Below are 26,580 nucleotides of genomic sequence, written 5' to 3' on the forward strand. Positions count from 1 at the left end.
TAGCGGTGATAAGCCAGTCATCTAGATAAGGAAACACCCAGAATCTGTACAGTCTCAAGTGAACTGTGACTGCTGCCAGACATTTGGTGAGCACCCCGGGGGCTGTGGTGAGATCAAAGGGTAGCACTCTGAACTGAAAGCAACTGGTTCCGAGCCGAAAGCGAGGAACCTCCTGTAGCGTTTGTCCATTTTAAGTGGTAATATGTGTCCTGAAGGTCTATGGAGCACATCCAATTGTTACCTCTAGAAAGAGAAGTATAGACTGAACCGTGACATCTCAGAATTTTGCTTGCTGAATGAACTTGTTCAGAAGGCTGAGATCTAAAATTGGTCTGAAGTCCTCTGTCTTTTTGGCACTAAAAAGAACCTTGAGTAAAATCTGGATCCTATCTGGTCTGGTGGGACTTCTTGGATGACTCTCTTCTCTAGCAGCTTTTGAATGGTCCCTCTGATTGAGTGGAACATTGGGGAGTCTTCATTTTGATCTCAGAAAAAGGGTGAAGTGGATATAGTAACCTCTGGCAATAATCCTCTGCACTCAAGCATCTGAAGTTATTTGTCTCCAGGCTGAGTGTAGTGAAAATCTTCCCCCAACTGCTGCCAGAGGTAAGCAATCAGGCCTCCTTCTAGGAGCACTTGTAAGGTTGCCCAGAGAAGGAATCTCTGGAACCCTGATTCTGTGGGCCACCTCTGCCTTGGGGTCTGCGTCTTCCATTAGAGCTCTCCCCTCTGCCCCGAGGGGAGCCTGCACCATGCGTGTCCTGCAAAGGCCCTTGGGATTTTCTGAACAACATCTTTCCTCTCCTCTGATTCCTAAAGTAGGACTGTTGGGGTGGAGAAAAACGTATGCCCACAGCAGACACGGTTTTCCATCCTTTTCACACCTGGCTAGAGTTTCTTTGACTCTGGAACCAAATAAAAAAGATTTGTCAAAAGGAGCATTGAAGAAGGAAGACTTGAATGGCTCCGCAAACTCATACTGGCAGATCCAGGTGTGTCGTCGTATTGTAATGCCTGAACCAGCTGACCTGGTCGCCGCTTCGGCTGCATGCGCAATGAGCCTCATGGACGAGTTGGAAATAGAATGGGAGGCCACTCTGTGCTGGACCTCTTCAGACACAGCTCCTGCTAGAGTATCTGATAGCTCCTTGATCAGATCCCTCTGGAGCCTAGTGAGAAGTGCCAAAAAATTCAAACACGTTAATGTGAAGGTCGATGAAGCATATACCTTCTTTCTGAATCTGTCCATCACCCTGGACTCTCAGTTAGGGGGGTGACTAGAGGAACTCCCCTTAGCTAGTTCCTTTTTGGTGTCCACCACCACCACAGCATCTACTGCTAATCCTTTTGCCCAGTGCTGGTGGTCCTCAGAAGCAGATAGTATTTTGTCTGGTCTTCAGGGAATTGGTTCAATGAAATCAGGAGCCTTCCAAGCCAGCTGTGCAATCAATTTAATGAGATTGTCAGTGTGATGGGTCACCCAAGAAGTAGATGGGTGAGTAACGAAGGCTTGCAAATACACTGATGCCTCAGAATTAGGGTCTTTGGGCTTCCAGTTGCCCCTCTGTTTGAGGATCTTTAGGATGTCTCCGAAGGAGACATCTTCCAGGGGTGACCAGGGGAAACCTCCCCATCATCGGAGTTGGTGTCTTCCGTGACTAATTCCTCATGGGAATCCAAGTGTTTCCTCTTACACTTTTTCTTCCAGGGAGGTTCCTCAGTGGGAATCTCTGACGAGTACTCGGAAGAAGAGGGGCCCTTTGCAGGGGAATCTTGCAGGCTAGGTGCCTGCAGTCCAGACATGGAGGCTGGTGGCAGCTCCGAGCAAGGAGTCTAGGAATATATATATATATATATATATATATATATATATATATATATATATATATATATACACATATACACATATATAGATATATATATATATATATATATATATATATACACACACACACACACATATATATATATATATATACACACACACACACACACACACACACAGATATATATATATATATATATACATACATATATATATATATATATATATATATACACACACACACACACACACACACACACATACATATATGTATGTATGCATGTATATATATATATATATATATATACATATATATATATATATATATATATATATAGACATACATATACCCATTTCAATTTTAAACCATGTTTAAAAAGTGTTTATGCCTATATTAGCTTAAAGAATGACAAAGGTGTTGCCAAAATTGATAACTATAGATCAGTGTGGTTTTGTGGAGGGAATGCAAACATTTGACAACATTAACAGAACAATGATGATCCAAAAGAAAGCAGAATGTAAAAAATACCACTGTTGTTAGTCAGCCTTCATGCACAGAAACTTTTCAAAAGAGTAACCTGGGATTTTATAAGTAGGGAAAAGGAAGCCCTTGCATTCCATGATTCAATAATATGGTTATTTAGGAAGATATATGAAGGGTCAGAAGCAAGAATTAAAGTGGTAGGATTCCTCTTAGATAAGTTGTGTCTGAGCAGAGGAACCAGGCAAGGGTGAGATCTTTCCCCTTTGGTGTTTGTTTATATTTAGAGTAACTGTCAAAGAAAATAAGGAACTAAAAATGCAAGGATATCATTGATATAGTAATACAGAAAAGTTTGCTTTATTTGCAGATTATATTATTTTCTACCTGATAAATCCAGAAAAGGACATCTCAGTGTTTTGGATCATACAGAGACAGTTTCAAGTATTTTCAGGATATAAAATTGTTGTTGTTGTTGTGTCTTTCGGCTTTTCCTGGTTAGAGGTCGGCACAGCGGAACTCCAGTCTGCTAATGATTGGCAGTAGATTTTTACGTGCCGAGTTGCCAGCCCTAATGCACAACCTTCAACGAAGGTACGCCCATTCACACATGTCTCCACACAAAAGACGCTCTACCTGAGAATCGAACGGGACGTCTTACTGTGAGATGACAGCGCTACCGCAGCACCACCACCGCAGTTCTCTTTTCAGGATATAAAATTAATGAAGATAAAATAAATACTACAGATGCAAATTATATACTCTCACATGAATTGGTTTAGTATTACCCATACTTATGGGGACATGATAAAATGAAGTACTTAGTATGAATTAAAAAATCTTCTGTTATGGCAGCTAATGATATGTGGGAAGAGACTAAACAAAAGATAATACAAAAGTTGAGAAAATGGAAGCTCTTGTTTATAAAAGATATTAATATAAGAGCAGAGATTTTAGTCCCTTTAGTTTTATTTGTGAGTCAGGCATATTTTTATCAAGCAGAGAAGTTCAGGATAATAATAAAGTGTTGAAGGAATTTATCTGAGAGGGGAAGAAGCCAAGATTTAAGTGGGATAAACTGATCCTTCCAACAGAGCAACGTGGTTTAGGATTACTTGATTTGATAGAATATTTTAGAACTACACAATTAAGGCTCACATACATAACCCAAACAAAAGGTTAAAATTTAAAATGGAAAGGGCTGATGACAAAGCAGATGGGCGTTCAACAGATAAAGAGAATGGGGTTTTGAATGCAGATCCTTAAGAAGAAGAACCATGCAGAACATTATATTCATAAAGTACCCAAGAACTATGCCAACACAAGAATGGAGAAAATAAAGTATGCCAATAGGGATTACTGCAAGTAGGGGGACAGAAAATAGGCAAGAGAGGGCTGGGATTTACTAGAGAAACCTGGCAAAGGAACCAAGATACAGAGAACAAATATAGAGGGAAACGTAATAGAGTGGGATGACGCCAAGATGATGTTTGGACTGCAGACTAAAGACTGTCTTCCCTACCAGGAATTGATATCAGAAAATATGAAGAGATTAAATGATAGAGGAATCTTGACTTGTTCTGGTACAGTTTTAGTTGAATCTAGAACAGAAGTTGCTGTTAAAGGCATACTTAGCAGGGCATATAAATATTGCATAATAACTATAAGAATCAAGCAGAGGAGGTTAGAAAAGATTGGGAACAGAGACTGGAAAGCAATGTACAGAAGAACAATGGGAGGACACATGTATGGCTTCCAAATATGCAATTAAGTCCAGGAGGTTTAGGATCTTTGCTTGGAAGTGTTTGTATAGGTATTTTTACCCCCCCAAGTAGACTTCAAAGAATTTTTCTTCATTCAGGAATCAAATGTTGTAGGTGTGATGGGGAAGAAATATGTAACTCAGAACATATGTTCTGGGAACGTAATGAGCACTCCTATTTTAGTAATTCCATACAGAGTATTCTGTTAGAAATATTGGGTGAGCAAATGGATGCAACTAAGGAAATTATTTTTTTTCTGAGCTGGGACACAACATTTGAATTGATTAGATGTTGTAAGGCCTTATTAAGTTTAATTCTGTTGACTACCAAAAAAGCAATTATTTGAAAATGGAAATCAAAGTCTAAACCAACTGTATTTGAAGTGTTAAATATTATAAAAGAAATAAAAGAACTGCAAGAGAGATCTTTAGAAAAGGAAAGGAGCAAATTACACAGAAGTAAAAAGAAATTGTGAGAACAATGCATGCAGAATAACATTCAGGTTGTGGAGTGCCATTTAATGGAAGGCAGAAATTCAGCAATTTATGTAATGTTGGACTGATAATAGCTACACAGAAAGAAAAGATATGAGATGTATAGGGTATGTAAGTTTGCCTCTTGTCTTAAGTAAAACTTAATAAAGGTGTTTAAAAAATGTTAGAAAAGCTACCCCGAAAGTCACTGGAAAAAGAAGTGTTCAGTACTCCACCCACTTCCAAAAAATCTGCTGAATTAAGATCTATATACTTCACAGGCTACAGTTCTGGCAATTATATACAATAGTTCACTTATTCTATGTCCCATATACAATGCCTTCATGTCAACAATAACTCAGAAATAATACAACCTCTAGTACTGCATAGACTCAAACATGAGATCATTTACACCAGATTTTACAGAAAAAAAAGAAGTTATGTACTTACTAAAATGCTCCATCTGCATTGTCTACCTTCATTCATCCTTGACATACGGGTTTAGTTCCGAAATCGGAACCAACTTGCCCATTACTACAACTCGTGCTAGCCAAAAACCCTCAAGCTTCACATCTACCCAGAATCCCTCTATCAATTACCTCAGACCAAGTTTGCAAAAAAGACATTGAAACATATATATATATATATATATATATATATACACATCCACACATATACATACAGTAAGATATGTGCAAGGTAAGCCAGATGGAAGCCTTATCTACTATGGCTGGACAGTATAATAATTCAAGTGAATTTGATCCACTCCACCAAACAATCTTTAAGGACGAGGGATGGGGGGGGGGGGGTCAAGGATGAATGAAGATAAACAACACAGATGGAACATTATGGTGAGTACATAACTTCTTTATATGATGTTGTCAATCTTCATTCCATCCTTGACAGATGGGACAAAGTCGCCAGATACCTAGAATCTTGGGTGGAGTCATGGAAGGATATTTCTGAGCACCATCGAGCCAAAGGACGATCGTTCCCAAGAGACCAGATCCAGTTTGTAATGAAAGGTACAGGGAGTAGCCCAAGTAGCTGCTGCACATGTCCACTGAAGCTCTAGACTGAAAGACAGCTGAAGTGACTTTATAGAATGTGCTTTGACAGGTGCAGGCAAGGTTAATTTGTTTTTATCAAAAATAAATGAAATGACAGTTGACTAGATTGTCTTATGTTCTCTGTTCTATGAAGACAGAAACATAGTTGTCTATGGATGTCTAATAAATGCAGGCATACTCTTCCCTGTTGGAATGATTAAGGAAGAAAACTGGTAAATTACTTGTCTGGTTAATATTAGTCTCTGACACAACCTTGGGTAAAAAGGATGGGTTCATTTGTAAAGATACTCTATCTTCATGGAAAACAAGGTAAGGAGGCTCAGATGATAAGGCCTGGATCTCTGAAATTCTTCTGGCAGAGGTAATGGCTACCAGAAAGAGGGTTTTCCAACATAAAAACTTCAGATCACATTCCACAGAGTGTTCAAAAGGAGAGTGTATTACAACTTGAAGTACTAAGTTCAAATCACAAGGAGGGGTCGGATCTTGAATGGGGGCTTTAACAGAAGAGTGCCTCTTAGGAAAGATTAACAAAGTCTAAGAGAGGCTAAAGAATGTTCATCTAAGCCATTGTAAAAATTGGAGATGGCAGCGAATTGTAGTTTGATGGTGGAGGGAGAAGCTCCAGCATTAAACAGTAGATAAAAAATCTAGGACATGTTCTATGGAAGCTGAAAAGGGATCTGTCTGCTTTTCAAGAGTCCAAACAGCAAATCTCTTACACTTACTGGTGTACAGTTTTCGAGTGAAATGTTTGTGAGCCAATAAAAGGATGTGGCATACTGGAGAAGAAATATTGGGATGCCTGGCAATTAATGGAATTGATGAAAAATGTGGAAGAAGTGCCAAAAAATGTACTAATAACCAGAAATAAGGCACTTGGAAGGTTCACCAGAATAAAATCCACCACTTTATTGAACACACACTGTAAAGTTTAAAATAAAACACATCCAGAACGCTTTAACTAAATCACCGCATTTTCATCAATGTAACTTCTTCAGATGAGGATATCAACTTCTACAACCCTTTTATACAAATCCAACAGTCCCAAACTGATGATGTGCATTTATGCTCGTCACTTCAATGAATTTTAGAAGGACTTTTCATTCACAGCAGTTCATTTTCATGTGTTCAGCATTGTTACACCATTTTTATAAATGTGAAATAGATGGTTAATTGATCAATTGGGGACTGTTGGATTTAAAGTTTACAGAGTGTGTTAAATAAAGTGGTGGATTTTACTCTGGAGAATCTTCCAAGTGCCTTAATTAATGGAACTGGAGGAACCATGCAGTTAGCTTGAGGTTCAAAACATTTGGGTGAACAAGAAAATTTGGATGGGACAGGAGATCTGGCACGGAGTCCAGAATCAAGGCTTGTCAAATTAGATACGGCCAAAGTCTAAGAGAGGCTAAAGAATGTTCATCCAAGCCATTGTAAAAATTGGAGATGGCAGCGAATTGTAGTTTGATGGTGGAGGGAGAAGCTCCAGCATTAAATAGTAGATAAAAAATCTCGGACATGTTCTATGGAAGCTGAAAAGGGATCTGTCTGCTTTTCAAGAGTCCAAACAGCAAATCTCTTCCACTTACTGGTGTACAGTTTTCGAGTGAAATGTTTGTGAGCCAATAAAAGGATGTGGCATACTGGAAAAGAAATACTGGGACGCCTGGCAATTAATGGAATTGATGAAAAATGTGGAAGAAGTGCCAAAAAATGTACTAATAACCAGAAATAAGGCACTTGGAAGGTTCACCAGAATAAAATCCACCACTTTATTGAACACACACTGTAAAGTTTAAAATAAAACACATCCATTAACTAAATCACCGCATTTTCATCAATGTAACTTCTTCAGATGAGGATATCAACTTCTACAACCCTTTTATACAAATCCAACAGTCCCAAACTGATGATGTGCATTTATGCTTGTCACTTCAATGAATTTTAGAAGGACTTTTCATTCACAGCAGTTCATTTTCATGTGTTCAGCATTGTTACACTGTTTTTATAAATGTGAAATAGATGGTTAATTGATCAATTGGGGACTGTTGGATTTAAACTTCACAGCGTGTGTTAAATAAAGTGGTGGATTTTACTCTGGAGAATCTTCCAAGTGCCTTAATTAATGGAACTGGAGGAACCATGCAGTTAGCTTGAGGTTCAAAACATTTGGGTGAACAAGAACATTTGGATGGGACAGGAGATCTGGCACGGAGTCCAGAATCAAGGCTTGTCAAATCAGATACGGCCAAAGAAAGGGTAACTAAATCTGCCAAGGCCAAAAGGGAGCAATGATGATTACTGTGCTCTTCAACCTGAATGCTTTCTTGGGAATTAGCGGTATTGGGGAAAAGGCATCTAGGAGACCGGGGGCCAATCTTGGAGGACAGCATCTTTGGGTGACTTTCCCAGAGGGGGGAATCAGGGCAAAGTAATAGCTGCACTTGTTGTTTAGGGAAGACACAAACAGATCGTAGCAAGGTTGATCTCAAGGACAGAAAATCATCTTTGCCACTTTTTGACTGAGAGACCTCTCGTGAGGCTGAAGGATGCATCGCTCAGCTTGTTCGCAATCACACTGGAACTCCCCGGAATGTGCACTGCTACAAGAAATCAGTTGGAAGAAACAAAATAACAATTGTGAAGAACTTGATCTGAATGCATCCACCAAAGAAATCCTTTCTGAAACAGCTGGTGATCAGGACTTGTTCTAACAATGGATGATGAAGTACAGATCATTCGGAGGCTAGTAGCCACTGCGGAATTCTCATATGTAACCTCCCTAGTGGCACTAGAGTTACAGAAGCTGCCATAGATCCTAGAGCTGGTAGGATTAAACGTGCTGGAACCTTCTTTTTGCGGATTAACTTCTGTACCTGAGCCACAATTCTCTGATGACATTCTGGAGGAAGAGATGCTATCATTGTCTGAGTATTCAGTACAGCTCCTATTTTGTGTTGGGGTTAAAAGTGACTTTTCTAGATTTACTGTGATCCCCAGATGGGCACAGATGTTGATGGTGTAGTCCCTGGCTGTTATCAACTGATGCTTGGTCGAAGCGGTTATGAGCAAGTCATCCAAGTAAGAAATCACACAGAACCTTGTAGTCCCAAGTCAGCTGCAACTACTGCCATGCATTTGGTGAACACCCTGGGGGCTGTGGCGAGTCCAAACGACAGTACTCTGAATTGGTAATGACTGGCTCCCAGCCGTAAGAGTAGAACCTTCTGGAGCATTTGTCCATTTGCATATGGTAATATGCATCTTGAAGGTCTACTGAGCACATCCAGTCGTCTTTTTTCAGAAAAGGAATGATAGACTGTACCGTGACCATCCAGAACTTTGTTTGCTGAAATGATTTTTTCAGTACACTGAGATCCAAAATTCTTCCCCAGTCCTCTATCTTTTGTGGCACTAAAAAGAATCTTAAGTAGGTTCCGGATCCTTCTTGGTCTGGTGGGACTTGCTGGATGAATTTTGTCCAGCAGTTTTTGTATTTCTTGTACTGCTGAATCCCTCTGATTGGGTAGAACATTGGGGATTTTCTTGTAAACAGGGAGAGGTTGAGAAAAGGGAATGGTATAGCCTCTGAATATGGTCCGTTGCACCCAGGAATCTGTTATGTTTAGCCAGGCGTTTAAGTGCAAGGATAAGCATCCCCCAACTGCCTCCAGAGGAAGACAATTGGGCCTCCCTTCAGGAGTGCTGAAAGGGCTTAGCTGGGAAGGAATCCCTGAAGCCCTGGTTTTGCGAACCACCTCTGCCATGAGGGCGGTATCTTCATTTTTGCTTCCCCCCTCTGACCCTGGGGGAATTCCTTCCACGTGTCTTGGAAAGGCCCTTGGGATTTTTTGAACCACATTTTTCCACCACTCCTCTGGTTCCTAGAAAAACACCTTTGGGGGGGTGGAAAAACGTACACCCACAGCAGAAAGGGTCTTACCATCTTTCTCACACCTGGACACAGTTTTCTTTCACTTTCAGGCCAAACAAGGATGTGCCGTCAAAAGGAGCATTAATGAAAGAAAACTTGAATGGTTCTGCAAAATCATGAAGGCACATCCAGCATGTCTCCTAATGGCTATGCCTGTACCCACTGCTCTAGATGTCCCTTTGGCTGTTTGTGCAATCAACCTCATGGACGAATTGGACACAGACTCCAGGGTGGCTAACTGGGAAGCCACTTTCTCCTGGACTACCTCAGCTTCAGCTCCCACCTGAGAATCTGATAATTCCTTGATCAGATCCCACTGAAGTCTGGTAAAATGTGTCAAAAAATTCAAGGACCTTATGGCGAAGGTTGACGAAGCATAGACCTGCTTTCTCAAATTTGTCCACAGCCCGGGACTCTCTGTTGGGCAGTTGGATAGAGAAACTCTCTTCAGCTAGTTCCTTTTTAGTGGCGGCTGCTATGACCATATCATCAACTGCAAGACCCTTCACCCAAAACTGTCTTCAGGTGCAGAAAGTATTTTGTTTGGTCTTTGGGGGATGGGCTTGACAGTGTCACGAGCCTTGCATGCCCAGTGTGAAATCAACTGAATGAGTCACCCAAGAAGTAGATGGGCAGGTGCTGAATACCTGCAGGTAAACAGACTCCTCAGAGGAAGGGTTTTGGGACTTCCAGCCATCACTATGTTTCAGAATTTCCAAGATGTCTCCAAATTTTGGAGACATCTTCAGGGGGTGACCCTGGGGACCCTTCTCCCTCATCGAAATCTGTATCTTCGGTGACTGATTCCGGGGGGAACACAACTGCTTCCTCTTGCACTTATTTTTATGAGGGAACTCCTCAGGGGGACAATCTTGGGAGGTATCAGAAGATGGCAATACCTGTGGCTAAAACACCTGAGGCTTCAGCACCCACTGTCCCAGTGGAGAGGCAAGAAGAATAGCAGAGCTGTTCCAGGATGTAAGCACTGAGTCTCTGCAAGAGAAAGGACCCACTGCATAGCCTCAAAGGCTGGTCCCCCTGAAAAGGGAAGGGAGCCCGAAACCGAGAAACACTACCTCGGAACTAGGGTCACTCCCCGTTCCGAAGAACAGACCCTTGAGACCCAAGTCAGAGCAGAACTAACACGAGCCGAAGCCCCGAGAAGCAAGGACGACTCTAAAAAACCTGGAGTCAAATCCTGCTCCCCGGAAATGACAGGGTAGCTACAGCTCTGGGAGGTCTCCAGTTCAGAAATAACCAAAGAACTCAGGATAACTGCCAGCTCCACAGAAGCGAACTCCAGAGCTGACATAGACGGCACTGGGAGAAACAGAATAGAGGACTCTAAGACCACCGAGGAGGTTAGAGGAGGAGTCAAAGGGGTAAAGGAAGTGTCGGTACCAAGACTGGAGGGAATCGGTACCGAAGGTGGGCCTGAAAGCCCTCTAAACCCACAAAATTGTATTCACCAGCCTCTCCACATTGAGTTCTGAAAGACATTTAGTGGAGCGGACCAACACAGTGGAAGGGGACGTAGACCTCTGTAAAAATACTTCTGGTAGTTCCCCAGCAAAGGGATCTATCGACAGAGAGTAAGATTTTCTAGGCATAATGGTCTTTACCTGTGAGCTAGATGACAATTCCTGTGTCGAGGCCTTCAACGTCGAAGGCCTCTAAATTGTAATTGGTGCCAAAACTGAAGCTGTCGGTAGCAGAGTGTCAGAAACAGAGGCCTACATTTCCAAAGGAACTTTTGTTATTGAGCTCTTCAATTTTTTGGCTTTCAGAACCGATGGGGAGGTCGGAACTGATAGACTATCTTTTTTAGATTTATCAATAGACAAAGAAGAGGAGGGAGATCAAATATCTATCTTAGCTTTATCAGTAGTGGAAAAGACTTCTCCAAAGTCCTTTTAGAATTAGCATGTTGCAGCTTTCCACCAAAGCCCTGTGGCTGAAGGCATAACATCTGCTACAGTCCTCTTGTAAATGAAGGGGGCTGAGGCAATATACACATAAGGAGTGGAAATATGAAGAGGGTATTTTATGGCCACACTTCTGGCATTTCTTGAAACCAGAAGATGCCTTACCCTTAGCCTAGACAGACAAAGAAATACAAGGAAAAAGTCACAGAGAAAGAAGAAGTGAGTGTGTGTGTGTGTGTGTGTGTGTGTGTGTGTGTGTGTGTGTGTGTGTGTGTGTGTGTGTATATATATATATATATATATATATATATATATATATATATGTATATATATATATATATATATATATATATATATATATATATATTTAATAAGGAAATGACTATCAGCAATGACAGCAAAGATGTACACAAACGTGTACGGGGAGGGGAAGAAAGATTACTTGAAAAGAGATCGAGAGAGGGAACTATCAACAATGACAGTTGGAAAGTTACATGGTAGTGTACAGGAAAAGATGTATCAACGATAACAGGCAAGCATACACAAGTGTACAAAACAGAAAGAAGAAGGAAATTTAGAAGGAAATGTACAAAAACATTTACCTAATCCCACAAACGCTCAAGAGTACCAGCTAAAGCAACGATTTCAAAAAGCGGCAAGCTAGATCTGAGGTAATTGAGAGATAGGAATTATGGGTACAGGTGAAGCTCGAGAGTTTTTAGCTGGCGCAAGCTGCAGTAACGGCCGAGTCCATTCCGCTGTTGGAACCAAACCCGTCTGTCAAGGATGGAATGAAGATTGACAACATCAGAACAAGTATTTCAAGCACCAGTTAAACTTTATTTTTAATCCAAACAGCAATTCCACAAAGTTCAGTTTTAAATTCATTAAACATGGATAACCTGCCAGCATGTAGGCTACCTTTTAGCAAAAGCCATTTCTGAGGTACCAGACCTCAATGTCTTACAAAGTAAATCTTCAAAATAGCACCTTGCTGCAACTTCTGATATCCAAAACAACTATTAACTGCTTTACTCCCAAACAGTTTTCTTAATGCAGCTTATGCAAAAACTGACAGATCATCAGTGTCTACTCTATACAAAATATAATCCGTCAGGGTGGTCTACTGATGTAATTATTGCACTTCTGTTCACAACACCAACAATCTGGGTCTGGTAATGGATCAAGTTTGGTGAAAAAGCTAACCAAGATGGCTATGAAAGAGGCATCCTGGCATCTCCTTCTCTGGAAGACAGTGCCTGGGTGGCATCTCCTTCAATGGAAGACAGTGCCTGGCTTGCAGCAAAAAGTATGGTAAATACAAATAGTCAAAAATAATCTGAGAATTGCGAGAGTGGATAAGCAGTAAAACATGCCTGTGCTTCTGCAGTCACTGGATATGAGGAAAAAGAAAGCATGGGTGTAATGGAAACGTATGCATCTGGCAGCAACTAGGATGAACACCATCTCTCACAATCATGAGACCTGCTTGCTTTCTCATCCATGGAAAAGTCTTGCCTAAGTGGGTATCCTGTGTGCTGGCACAGTAGGGTTATCTGTAGGTAAGGTTATGAAGACTGACAAGTTGCCCCAATCAGGGAAACTCAAAAAAATTAGTAATGGAACATTATTTTTTCTAAACAAATCTAAACAAATATTTAAACATGAAGAAAATTCATGCTGACCCAAAAATGACACCTTTTTTCTGTTCTAGGCAGAAGCATTAACAAGGTAGTCTACAAATTTTCCAAGCACAAAAAAAAATATCAAACATTAATGAAAAATCTTACTTCAAAATTTCTTCTCTGCATTGCCTTTGTGTGGCAAAGCAGGCTATGGCCCACATTTTGATCTCAACACCAGTGTGGAATTGTTTTCCTCGCATATCCCATACTCCATGGCTTGGTGTGGCCACTGTTCGATTCTAAAAAAATGTTGGAATATTACACTGAACATACACAGCAAGTTTTAAGTTTAAAATAATGACTAAGAATGTTAAACATCCAAAACATTCTTAACTGCTAATATTCCAAAGAATGGTAATATTAAATAGCAGTGGTCTACATTAAGTACATCTCACTCACCCCATTTTCTGTACTTATCAGTCTTCCAGACAGTACTTGATGCATTTTGTACACATTTGATACACAGATATGGATACATTTCACTGTTTATCACCATGAGTGTTGTTAATGGCTGAGACAGAAGTAACTACAGCAATACGTTCATTTTCAATTGAACACATACACAATATTAACGTCTGAAAAGAAGAAACTATCTGTTCATCGTATCTAGATCCAGGACTGCATGGCAAAATTCATGTCAAAATAATGAGAAGTACAGACGTTGAAACACAGATCACTGTTGCAGCAGCCCAAGCTATACGGGTCCTATCCCACTGTAACTGGTCAGCATGCACTCCAAATGTCCGGAGCCTGACCAAAACTCTATAAAAAGACGGAGTGCAAAATGTTTCAGAACTTTTCTGCCGAAGACAGCACTCCTTCAGCAGGCCCTACAAAACTGTCGGTCGTCTAGTGATCTTCAAGAGCTGGGTAGAAAGCCCCCTTTGTGAAAAGCCTTCTACTAACTTTTACTTTTATTAGGAAAATGGAAGTTATGTACTCATTGTAAATAAATGCTAGATAATTTCATTTTTGCCTGTCTGATATGACTGATGGGTCTTTATGTTGCTTGTCAAATCCAAAACGGCAAAGATAGTGCTCCAGAGATGAGCTCAAACTGTTCCTCCCGCAATGCCACTGTCCTCACTAAGCTAGCTTCCCTCACATCAAGTTTGCAGTGTACGCTCATCAACCTTGTTGGACTTTGCAGTGTACGCTCGTCTTGTCTTGTGCCTACTGCTGACAGAAACAGTTAGGACAGAACATGACTCCTTAGGAGCTCTCAAACAAAAGAAAGCGGGGAAAGGTTGGAAGGGTGTCATATCAGACAGATACAAATGAAAGGCTCTAGCATTATGTTAAGTACATAACTTCCATATCCTTTTCATTTTGTCTGCTCTGAATGATGGGTCAGAATTCCCAGAAAATGGAACATGTAGGTGGCGTCATGACAAAAGTCCTTTGAGAATGGAGGTCCCAAAGGAAACCCTTTGATCCTGATCATAGAAACCCTAAGATACTAATGTCTTACAGGAAGGTCTTACACAGACAAATAACTGGTGGCAAAGCCAGCTTAATGCCAAGATATGCCTAATAGTACCCTTTGAGAAGTCAGCTATCCAGGGAAACTTCCTCATAGATAAAACACTCCTGAAAGCAGACATAGTAGTCAGGGATTTGGGAACTCATGTAGACAGTAACCTAGCTTTTGACAAACAAGCATCTATCATAATAAAAAAAAAAATCAGTCCATGTCACTCAACTTGTAAGTAACAGCTTGAGATTTAGGTTCAAGGAAGTCATCATGCCACTGTATGTAGCCCTCATCATACTCATCATTGAGAATAATACCCCCTTCAGTATGTACCTGAGCAGGCATATGCATCAATTGGAACAGCCACAGTGATTCCTCACAAAAAGAATACAGAGCATAAACACAATGTCTAATGCAAATTGATTCAAAGCCCTGTATCTATATGTTTCCTACAGACTGGTGAGAGGTGATTTATACCTGGCATATACAAGCCATCCTTGAATTCTGCAGTGATGGACCTTTTGCATATCTACAAAATGAACAGCACCAGTAGTAGTAGATCTATGAATTTAAACTTTACTTGCAACTTAAACAGGGCATGATGGAGTGACATGTATGTATCTCAGAGAATCCTCACTCTCTGGAACAGTCTTCCAAATCCATATGAAGCACAGCCCTTCCCCACCCCCTTTTCAAGAGCAACTTGGATGAGTGGATGGGAAATGGGAAATTCACCTCTGGTCTGTCACCTATGTCTCTGATGGACAGAGACAGCCATTAAAGCATGTCATAGCTAACATATACCGCTTAAAATAACCTCTACGGCACAATAACTTGTAGAATACATTTGGGTTGTACAGCTAGGCTTACAAAGGCCCCACTGCCTAGTACACACCTATGAACCTATGAATTCAAATCAAGTTTATAGTGCTTAGAAAAGGTATTCAATGTTAACCAAGTTGCTGTAGTACAAACGTCATCAATGGAAGAATTCTTGAAGAAAGCTGTAGATGTTGCTACAAAATGTGTTGCATGAGCTTTTGTTTTAACTGACACTGTCTCATTACAGCATTAACAAGCACAGAAGTGATACATACAGACACACATCTAGATAATTACCTTAGACACTTTCTTTCCCAGTCTGCTGGTGTAAAAGATACAAACAACCGTAAATCCTTCCTAAGTCCTTCTGTATGATAGAAATAGAATCTCAGTTACCTGGGAACATCTAGGGTGTGAGGAGTATATTCCCCTGTACTGGAATAATTAGGAAAAAATAATAGAAGGTTGATGGTTTGGATTTAAGTTGGATTCACAGGCCACTTTGGGGATAAAGTTCAGATTAGTTTTGAGAGACCCCCTGTTTTTAAGAAAAACAAGGTGTGGCCTGAGAAAAGAAAGGGCAGGTAAGTTCAGAGATTCCTCCTTGTGGCGATCACCTCAGCCAGGAGAGACTTTTCCATGAAAGAAATTTCAAGGACACAGAAACAGCTGGTTCAAAAGGAGGTTTAATTACAGCCTCTAACATCAAATTTAGATTCCAAGGAGGGGTAGGTTGTCTCACTGGGGTCTACAGAGAAAGGCCCTCTCAAGACAGTTTTGCACAATTTACGCAATCCTAGCAAGTGGGAATCTGCTTATGTAAGGAAATTAGAAACTGAAGCCAAAAGACTAACTGAAGAAACTGGAACCTGCATCAAATAATGTCACTAAGAATGGTAAGATAACATGAACTGAAGATTCAAGGGAACTAATCTGTGGAAAAGTGGCCCAGACAGCAAAATGCTTCCATTTACTAGACCTTTTTGTGTAGAGTCTTTCTGGGAAGCTGGAAGCATTCTACCATTCTGGGATAAAGTAGGGAGTATGGCCATTACTGGAACGGCAGAAACCAAGCTGTAGTTTTAGGTTCTGGAGATCCGGGTGATGCTTCCCAGATGGGTGGGACGGTAGATCCAGTACTGGATCCAGAAGCCAATGTAGCTTCTTGAATGAGACCTCAGTACAGGGAACCAAATTTGTCTGTGCCAGAATGGGGCAATGAGGATAACCATTGCTCTGCACCAAAAGGCTTTCTGTAAAAATGTGGATATCAGGGGTACTTATGGATATGCACACAGGATCCCAGAAAGCCACAGCTCAACTAAAGCATCTTTCGGGGACTGTCTATCTTAGGAGAATCAAGGCAAAGTAGGTGCTGTACTTTGTTGGCCAGGAATGTAAAGACGTTGCAGTACAGATAGCAATAAAAGTTAAAGATGGTTAGAGCCACCAATGGGAATGAGAGACCACTCATGAGGAATAAGGCTTGTTCTGCTGAGCTTGTTCACAAGGAAACTGGATTTCTGGGGAATATGCACTGCTACCAGAATGCAGTGCAACTCACTGCCCATTGCCACACTCTTACCATTTCCTGACAAAAAAGGAGGACCTGGTTTTCCATTGCTTGCTTCTTCTTCTTCTTTCGGCTTTTCCCGGTTAGGGGTTGCCACAGCGGATCACCTGTCTGCTCATGATTGGCAGTGGACTTTTACGGTGTCGAGTTGCCAGCCCGGTGCCCAACCTTCCACAGAAGGCACAGACACGCATGCACTCACACCTAGGGCCAATTTAGAATGTCCAATCCACCTACAGCATGTCTTTGGGTTGTGGGAGGAAACCGGAGCACCCAGAGAAACCCCACGTGACCACAGGGAGGACATGCAGACTCCGCACAGAAGGCACCCCAGCCGAGGATTGAACCGGAGAACCTCTTGCTGTGAGGCGGCAACGCTAACTGCTGCACCACCGCGGCTGCCCTTTCCACTGCTTGCTGATATGTCATAAAACCATAATTTTGTCAATTTGAATGGAAGTCACACTCAGAGGGAGAAAATCTTGGAGCTTCTGCAATGCTAGGAGGACTGCTTTCATTCTCTAAGATTCTTTTGTGAAAACTGTCAACCTAAACATTCCAAACAGCTTGGACCATTCTCCCCTGAAAATGGCCATCCACTCCAAAGGGAGGGCATCTGTGGTGACACACCACCAGAGGGGGCAGTACAAAGCATCTTCCCACAATGGACAAGTGGGGAAGAGATCCAAAAAAGTAGATGAGCTCTGCAAGTGTTTGTTAGAATGAACGAGTGAATTAAGCTGCAAGTCAACCGAAATCATTGATTCTGTATTAACGACTGTAGTGCTCTCCTGTCACATAGAGCAAACTGAACCATTAGAATCCAGGATGCTATGAAACTTGAAACTCAGGACCAAGTAGGCTGGAGGATTACTGGACTGTAGAAGATCTTGGATTGCCTTGTGTAATGCCTGTACTCTGTCTAGGGGCAAGGAAACAGCACAGCGAACCATGCCTAGAGGTCAGCCAATAAACTGGATGTTTAGTATCGGTTCAAGTGGTGACTTTTCTGTACTGATTGTGACATCAAAGAACAGATAAGTCTGGAGAAAACAATTCCTGGCCTTCAGTATGGATTCCACTTTTATGGGGCCAGGATTCAATTTGCCAAGTATGGGAACACCCTCGCTCCTTGTAGGTAGAGATGGTCTGCAACCACAGCCATGCATTTTGAGAAATGGATGAGATGCACTTTGAGGTGTCCACTAGGCCTAACTGGTTAAAAATGGATAAACTATTATTATTCCTGTCCTGCTCACACATCTGCATGTGTGAAGAAGATCTGTCATATGGAGTATTGTTGAAGGACACTCTGGAATTGTCTGCAAAGGCTCACAAATGGACTCAGGCAAGGTGCCTCATACAGATGCCTGTACCCACTGCCTGGGCTGCTCCATCTGTTGCATAGTGAGATCTGTAATATCATACATCCTACACAAGGTCATTTCCAGCCATTTCTTTGAGTCCAGTGGGGTGGGGCTCTTCAGAGTTTCTAATCCGTGTTTGGCTACACACCTCAGAAGTCTGTTTCTATTGGGGCATAGTTCAGATTCTTAACTGCAAACATGCAAAAGCATAAGCTTGCTTCTCTAGTCAGTTCATTACCCAGGACTCCCAGTTGGCTGAATGGAGCATGGTAATATCCTTGGTAAGCTCTTTTTTTTTCTTTCAGTCAGCTCTTTCTTAGTAGCAGCTGAGGCAGTAATGGAATACACCAGGGGACCCTTCCTCCAGTATTGCTTGTACTTGGGTGGCCTCAAAATTTTGTTGGGTTTTCTCAAGTCTGGCTCCTGCAATGACTTCCAGATGGTTAGATCAATGAGATGGCTAATCAGAGGAAGCACCCAACAGCCCCGACACCAAGAGAGTGGAAGGATCTGAGGAGGGGATTATTCCTCATGCTTCAAAGGCCGAGGACCTCAAGCTTGAGAATGGGAGTCACTAAGGACACCTCCGAAGACGGTACACAGTACTCAACATCAATTTAGCATGACACTGCTCCACTCGGTTCCAAAAACCTGTGAGTTAGTTGGGATGGATCCATGGACGCTACTGCCAAGATAAGAGCACCAGGCAAGGGCTCGTACTTTAACTGTTTTTTTCTTTTTAGGTACACTGGGGGAAGGGCCAGCAACTAGCAGGTATCCATGCTGTAGCAAAGGAAGAAGCCTGACTGAAATTAAGCTGCTCTAGAGAGTCAGTTGAAAGCCAAATTGCCACTTAATGCACACAGGCATCACACACACTCAAAAAGCCCCAAACTCCCAATAAACTATAAAGTAAACAAGCAGCACACAATAAATCACATCAGAAACAGAGATGCCCTCCCTGAAGTGAACTGCTAAACAAAAAATATGCCAGATAAGTTGTCATGAAATGTATGCAAGCACGAACACAACGCAAAGTTTTTGCCCCTAAAATACATTTCCTTCAAAATATAAGCAATTAGTGTAAAGCATAATTAATAAAACAATTAAGCCTAAATAACCAAGCTAAATCCTGACAGCTATGCCCAGAACTGAAAGAGCAGTCTTTCAATGAAAAATAGTACAGACATTACTGAAAAAACATACTGCATTTCTGTTAAAAATAGATTTAAAAAAATATTCACTAAAAATGACAGTAAGTGCAGAAGGTTTCCTCAAGGAGACTTATCTGTCAAATAAAAAGCCTTAAGCTGACTGCTCTTCCTATGAAATCTCACAGCTCCATTTCACACGGCAGCAAGAAAGTTCTGAAAATTTTTAGTCACTCTGGCTGTTTATTTAGTTCCCTCCAAACGGGCTTAGCCAATAAGCAGCCAGAGTAACCATCTGGGATGGTGTGAAAGCTTTGGGAAGCTGACCTGTTACTGTATCCTTGGCAGGAAACATCCATAGGTTACTGCAGCAGTGAGAATGATGAATATCAAGTTACGTAATGAAAACATTTTGAATTTGGTCACTATCACAAGTAGGTTTAGAAAGGAAAGATCCACTATTGGCCTCCATGAATTTTCTTTCTTTGGCACTGAAACATTTCTGAATAAGACTCTTCCCCTTAAAGAGGAGGAGGGACCACTTCTATCACCCCTGAGACAGCAGGTGCTGAATGAAAGGAGAGAAAAGAGGAGCTTGGTCAGATGGATGATGGGAATTCCTTGAAAAGAAGGGAGAGACTCCCAGTGCCATCTGTAACCTTGAAGAATTACTTTCAGAACCAATCTGACAAACTCTGTTGTCAAAGAGAGAAATTGCAGTTCAGATTTCTGGAAGAATTAAAGATTTGCCAGGGTGAAAAGGGGAAGGCAGTCTTGCAAATACTCAGACTTAGAATGTAATATGTTCTGGGTGTTCCAACCTATCTTTTTGGAACCTTCTTACCATTGCTATTTAAACATTTGTTTACCAGGAGCTTGTGTTTATTTCACTTTTTCAAAAAGTTTGTAGAGACAGCATTAACTCCATGACAAACTTGGAGAAGGAAGGCCAAAAGATTCCTTAAAACAACTGCTCTCTCTCATCACACTTCTTAACAATGTCTGCAGCAGACAGTCCAAAAAATAACTAAGGGAAAATTAAAAATTTCAGCTTTTCACATCCTCCGCATAACAGTGCCAATGTCATTATGTTCTAAATGAAATGATTCATTCTGGAAACAAATTCTGAAAAAAGAGAATTCTTAAAATGGACATGCAGAAGCCACACTTTCTTTATAATCTTAATCAGAAACCTGAGAAAAAACAGAGTTGCCATTTCACAATCATTTTGTGGTTGTAAATCCGGAACCTTCTTTAGAGAATGAAGAATGACATGCCTTTTTCTCTTGCCAGAAACAGTTGAACTGGAAGGGACAAAAACCATGAACTAAACCCTGAACTAAGCCTAACAAATCACTCCTGTCTACAAAAACTCTGACAGGAGAAGACCTATGCCTAAGTTTTTGCTTCTTTTTGAAAGAAAGTTTACAGAAGCAGACCCATTTACCAGGCAAAACCTCCCAAGGTGCAGGTAAACATTCTGGCTAGGTGGAGAAGAACTTTCTACTCCATCTCCCAGGACTTACAACAGCACAAAGTATTTGTCTAACCCATAGGATCATAGGAGGTTACTAGGCTAACGGCCACAGGGCCCTTACAACCCTAGGGCCCTTACAACCCTAGCCAAATTCAATTAGTGCTCCTAAGGGTACCTGGTTCAAGCAGACACTAAAATCAGCACCTACTGCCCCTATCCAAGAGGAACACATGTGGAACCCCCGGGTGAATTTCTGATTACCCATCCAATCATCCATATTATGCTTAAATAGGGGCAATGAGGGGCTTTGTCTAACATGAACAGGAAGCTTGTTCCAAAGGTGGAGCAACCTCTGTGAGACAAACCTGTCTCTCCAGCAAGTTCTGTTGATGTCCCATACCAGGTTAAGGTCCTTTGAGCGAATGACCCATGTGCCATTTGACTTGCGAATGTGCAGCATTTCCATTAAAGCTGGGTCAGAGATTACTCTATATGCAAGGCACAGGTCACCTCTGAGCAGTCTGTATGACAGAGTAAAATGACAATGATTTCAGTCTGTCCACATAAGACAGATAAAACAGGAAAATGTACCAGTAGAGGAAGACTGCTCAGTCCTTGCTGAAAAATCGACTTTATTCACAAAGACATGACAGGGCAACCATCAGTTAGAATTCAAATGTCACAAGCACCTAACGCTATGTCTACACACCTGCGTTTTCGTTTGCAACACTTCTTCAGATGCAATACATTCCATACAACATTCCATTCCATACATACAACACATAAGACAGATCTTGGAAGACCCTGAATTTTCTTTGTAAGGAACCTTTCTGATCTCTCCAATTGCTGCAGGTGTTTGGAAAGGAACATACCAAAGGGGAGCGTTGTACTCTATTATTGTACGGGGGGGGGGGGTCTCTTTTTTTCAGGAGACAGTGAGCTTACTTATGAGATGAGGAATACAAAATTACCTTCTTACCACTGTGGAGACATGATGACTGAAGTTAAGGTTGCTATCAACCTGCATGCCCAGATCTCTCACCACTGACTATGTGCTTAGGGTATTGCTATTGATGTGGTAGTTTGCACAAACATCACTCTTGCTGAAGGGGATGATAATGCATTTTTTTTTTTTGCATTAAGTTTAGGACCATGACTTTGGCACCAATCATTAGTCTGCGTAAAACCTTCTTGCAGGATGTTGACATTGCAAGGGGTTTCAATGATTACTCCCAGTTTGCAGTCATCAGCAAACTTTGTCAGCCACAGTCCTTTAGTTTTAGCCCGTACTTTGGAGAAGTAGATTATGTATATTAGGGGTCCCAGAACCTATCCCTGTGGAACACCACTGGTTACAGGTCTGGTAGAGGAGGAGAAGTCCCCTGTTTTGACCGTATGAGTTCTATCAGTGAGCCAATTTGCAACCCACCTGACAATATATGGGTTGATAATCACTTTTTTTTTTTTTTCTCCAAGTCTTTTGGGTTTCTATTACCATGACAGAAATGGACCCATTCCCAAGTTAAAGTACGATTAAAGTTCATGAAGTTAGTATTGTTTCAATCTTTGATGTCAGCCAGAAGTGCTCTTCGCAGCACCCATAATGTGCCCAGTAATGATTCCTTGCAATATGTATGGAGTTACATGTATTGGTAACATATCTAAAATGATTGAACATTTTTTTTATAAGTCCTGTTGCTACTACTATTGGAACTTTCTGGGAATCTTTCTTCCTCATTGCTTTCGTTTCTGCTTGAAAATCCTGATATTTTATGACTTTGTCTCTCTCTGTACGCAAGACACTGTAGTCACTGTGTGTAGCGATTTCAAAGATCAATGCAAATTTTGTCTTCTTTTCATGGACCACTATATCTGGTTTTCTCGTATCTATCTTTTGAACTGCTGGTAATGGGTGATATCCTTCTATTCTCATGTTGCAGTATTCTAAACATGAGGGATCCTCCACCTGAGGCAACCCAAACGTCCGTCTCATCTACAAAAGCTTAGCCTGGTTGCTGTATGATCCGTGGGATGTCACACATAGGTACCATAAAATGTGGGCCATAAATGTGACATCTGCACACACTGACCTCAGAATTTCTCTGTCACTAGTCGAATGTCAGCTTGCTCGTTCAGCTCCGTGCCAAGTGACTTCTGAACGATAAGTACCCTGTTAGGGAATCTCTTTTCTAGCTTGATTGCTGTTTTGCCTTTTCTATTAGCTGATTCCATCCATGTCATCTAGGAAGGGAAAATGAGGATGTCAAATTTCACACAAAGACAGCCACAACCTCTGCCTGTTCTGTTTAGGGTTTGCCCATGATTACAAAGTCTGTTCCATTTGCCAGTCATTTGTTCCTAAAGCACTGCGCAGCCGTCTTTCAGCCCTGAACTTATTTGTTGAAAACCAACACCTGAAACAACTCACCTTAGGCATGGATGCGACACCAGCTGTCTCAGGTGAACCACAGAGAAAGAAGTCCAAAGTTTCTAGGCCAGAAAAAGTGTCTGCGCCTCCAAGCTCGGATGTCCCGCCAGCTGCTGATTTAGGGGGTGAGGTACATCCGATGGCAAAGGCGACTTTAGTGGGTACCGCTTCGGGAGCCACCCTAGTTTCTCCAGCCTGCACAGCCACAGAGGTACCTGCAACATTAGCTTCCGAAGTTGGGGGAGGGGGACCAGGTTTGCCTGATCGGTTAGTGTTAGCTCCCATACCAGAGGATTTCTCTCAAAGCCCTTTTCAGGCCTCAGATCCAAGGCCCTCGGTTGTACAGTCTACAGCAAAGACCCTGTGAAGATTGGGAAAAGATAGGCGAAGACTGCCAGCCTAGCTAAATAAAATTTGATACATAATTCGATCTTTTGTAAATATAAATGTAAAATACAGCCTTGTGTTCTTAAATGAAAGAAAACAGTGGAAAATGTGAACTTAAAGATTGTTGCAACATTGTCATCTGCTGTAAGGAAAACTAAGCCAAGCATTTCAAATGTTCTTTGAAGTTAAAATTATCTAGATAGTGGTGCGAATTGGCTGGCTGAACACATTCTTTCTATTGTCCTGACCCAAGGAATAATTGCTAGAATGTACATGTGAAATGTATTTTATTGTTGTAGTTTCCTGAACAGGTGTTAGATTGCTAAATAATGTAGCCTTTTTGCCTGGGAACTCCAGACTAAGTGTCAAAATGATGTAATGTGAATACTGGGAAAACCTAGGTGTCAAATGATGTAATCTGGTAGGGCCCTAGCAAAGATGATTGTTAGTGAGTTTAAAAACTATTGTTCAAAGAGAGACTAAGCATTTTGATCTTGATATCCAATGTATCAGCACTCTGCCTGTTGTCTTATGTAAGCGGTATCTCAGAAGTATGTTTTCTTCTAGTAATTGCTAGGTTTCTGTGTGATCTCTGAACTCTTAAATATCACTATGGTGTAGTAGTATTGTCTTGTGATTTAATTATTTATTATTAAATATTTTAAAAATCTTTACCTGTGGCTGGTTTGTGTAGAGATAAGTAAGCTCTAGAGTACATTCCATGCTTATAAGTGGTCCTGTAATAAGCCCTTCCAATAAACCTTAAGACTGTTTAGTCACATTATCAATTGGATAATAATATTACACAGTAATAATTGGACACCCTTTTAAGGGCCTTTGGGTAGCTGATACGTATTAGTTGGTGATGGCAGACATTACTACCGTATAGTCTGGGTAAAGGGGCACAGCTGCAGAATCTGTGTTAGCCTTTCCCAGGAGTGTCTGTGAAGTTGTATAAATACTTATCTAAAAGTTTGTGTGGTGTGTCAGCTACCTGGGCAGGGACAGGAAGCACTGGTGGGACAGACAGGGTACTGGAGGTTAGCTTGCCAGTTAGGCTGAGATCTGGACCCTATAGCTGTGCCAGTGGCGAGTTTTATTGGGGACCTGGAGAGCAAGGGAGCAACCAGTCCCAGACTGACTGTGATTTGTGTGTGCACTTAAGGGAAATTGTGGTGACTTGGTTCTGTTACAGCCTTTTGGTTGTGTGGGAAATTGTACTTTACTCTGTGTATTTGTTATCCTTTCCTCTTATACGAGATGCCCTCCCTGGTGTTACTGGTGAGGATTGAGGCTCCTTGATTGTTGGGCCAGTGCACGGTCGTCACATTTGTGGTGGCAGTGGTTGGGATAAGATATTCACATTTGTGGTGGCAGTGGTTGGGATAACCTCACTTGTGGTTTGCAGTGGTGTGGGTAGAGTGAATCCTGTAGCTTATGTACAGTGATCTCTGAAGGTGTTTTGTAGTTTAAATCAGCCACGCTGTGAATACTCAGAGTTCAGATCACAACTGTTTTATTTCTTTTGTTAGCTTAGTTAGTCAGGGTGAGCAGGCAGCATATCAGCACAGGAGTATGGAAAGCTGACAAGGAGCTGGCTGGTGGAGATGTACCAGGCTAGGGGACTGGTGCATGGAAACCTGACTAAGGCAGACCTGATTGCAGCCTTGGTTACAGCTGCATCAGAAAACAGCACCCAGGAGGACAATCAGACTGGCAGTGGAGATACAATATCCTCGGAGAATGGACAGCTAAACCTTTCTGTGAAGGATAATCAGACTAGCAGTGGAGATACAATATCCTCGGAGAATGGACAACTCAACCTTTCTGCAGTGGACTTAAAAATCCAGCTGGAGCTAAAGAGACCTGAGTTGAAGGCCAGGCATTTGGAGATAGAAACCAAAGAAAAGGAGCATCAGAGGAAGCATGAGAGGGAAATGCTGACTCTTCGCCAGTGTCATGGAGGTAATGGGGAAGGGAGTAACTGGACCCCAGAAGAACAACAGGTCAGTAAATTTCTTCTGCAATTTAAAGAAGGGGATAATTTTGATAGTTTCATTCACATGTCTGAAAGGGTATGCAAACAGTATAGTGTTGACCAAAGGCTCTGGGTATGGTTCCTGACCCCCTTACTCCATGGGAAAGCTGCAACTTGTATATCACAAATGCCTGACTCTGTCTGTTTTGATTATACTACTGTAAAAAATGTCTTTTAGAATGTTTTAAGCTAACACCTGAAATGTATAGGAAAAAGTTTCGTGAGCATAGACGCAAGGCAAATGAAAATGTATGTGAATATGTTGCTGAACTGAGCACTTATTTTCATAGCTGGGTGAGTGGATGTCAGGTCACCACTTTTGAAGGGCTGTCAGACCTTTTGGTGAGGGAACAAGCCCTTAGCACTTTGCCTGAGGACATGAGGATCTGGTTAGCTGATAGACAATGTGCTACTTCAGATGAGTTGGGGAAGAAGGGAGACCTATACCTGGCCAGCAGGGCAACCCTGCACAGGAAGGGGAGCCCCAGTACTGCTCATGGGTCTAAAGGAACCCATGGTGGGCAGCACAAACTGCCCCAACAGAATGTGCCAGTAGCAGGGGAAGCCACTAGTCCAGGTACACGTCCAGGAGCTAGGGTTAAATGTTTTGAATGCAACCAGTGGGGCCATGTGGCATACAAATGTCCATGGAGGCAAGGTGGGGAACCAAAGGTGAGGGAGCCAGTAAGTGGGAAAGACAAAAT

General features: G+C 41.6%; 1 protein-coding gene across 1 annotated transcript in view; it reads right to left on the bottom strand.

Moving 5' to 3' along the window:
* Positions 1-26,580, bottom strand: part of LOC122792213 (protein argonaute-3) — a 1,955,650-nt gene that overhangs the window by 926,187 nt on the left and 1,002,883 nt on the right. The window contains exon 11 of the mRNA XM_044059953.1: positions 13,265-13,398. Coding sequence (XP_043915888.1) covers positions 13,265-13,398 — 134 coding nt within the window. The remainder of the gene's footprint in view (positions 1-13,264; positions 13,399-26,580) is intronic.

The sequence above is a fragment of the Protopterus annectens genome, chromosome 1.part2 (genome assembly GCF_019279795.1).
Source record: "Protopterus annectens isolate FY-2018-M chromosome 1.part2, PAN1.0, whole genome shotgun sequence".
Classification (NCBI taxonomy): Eukaryota; Metazoa; Chordata; order Ceratodontiformes; family Protopteridae; genus Protopterus; species Protopterus annectens.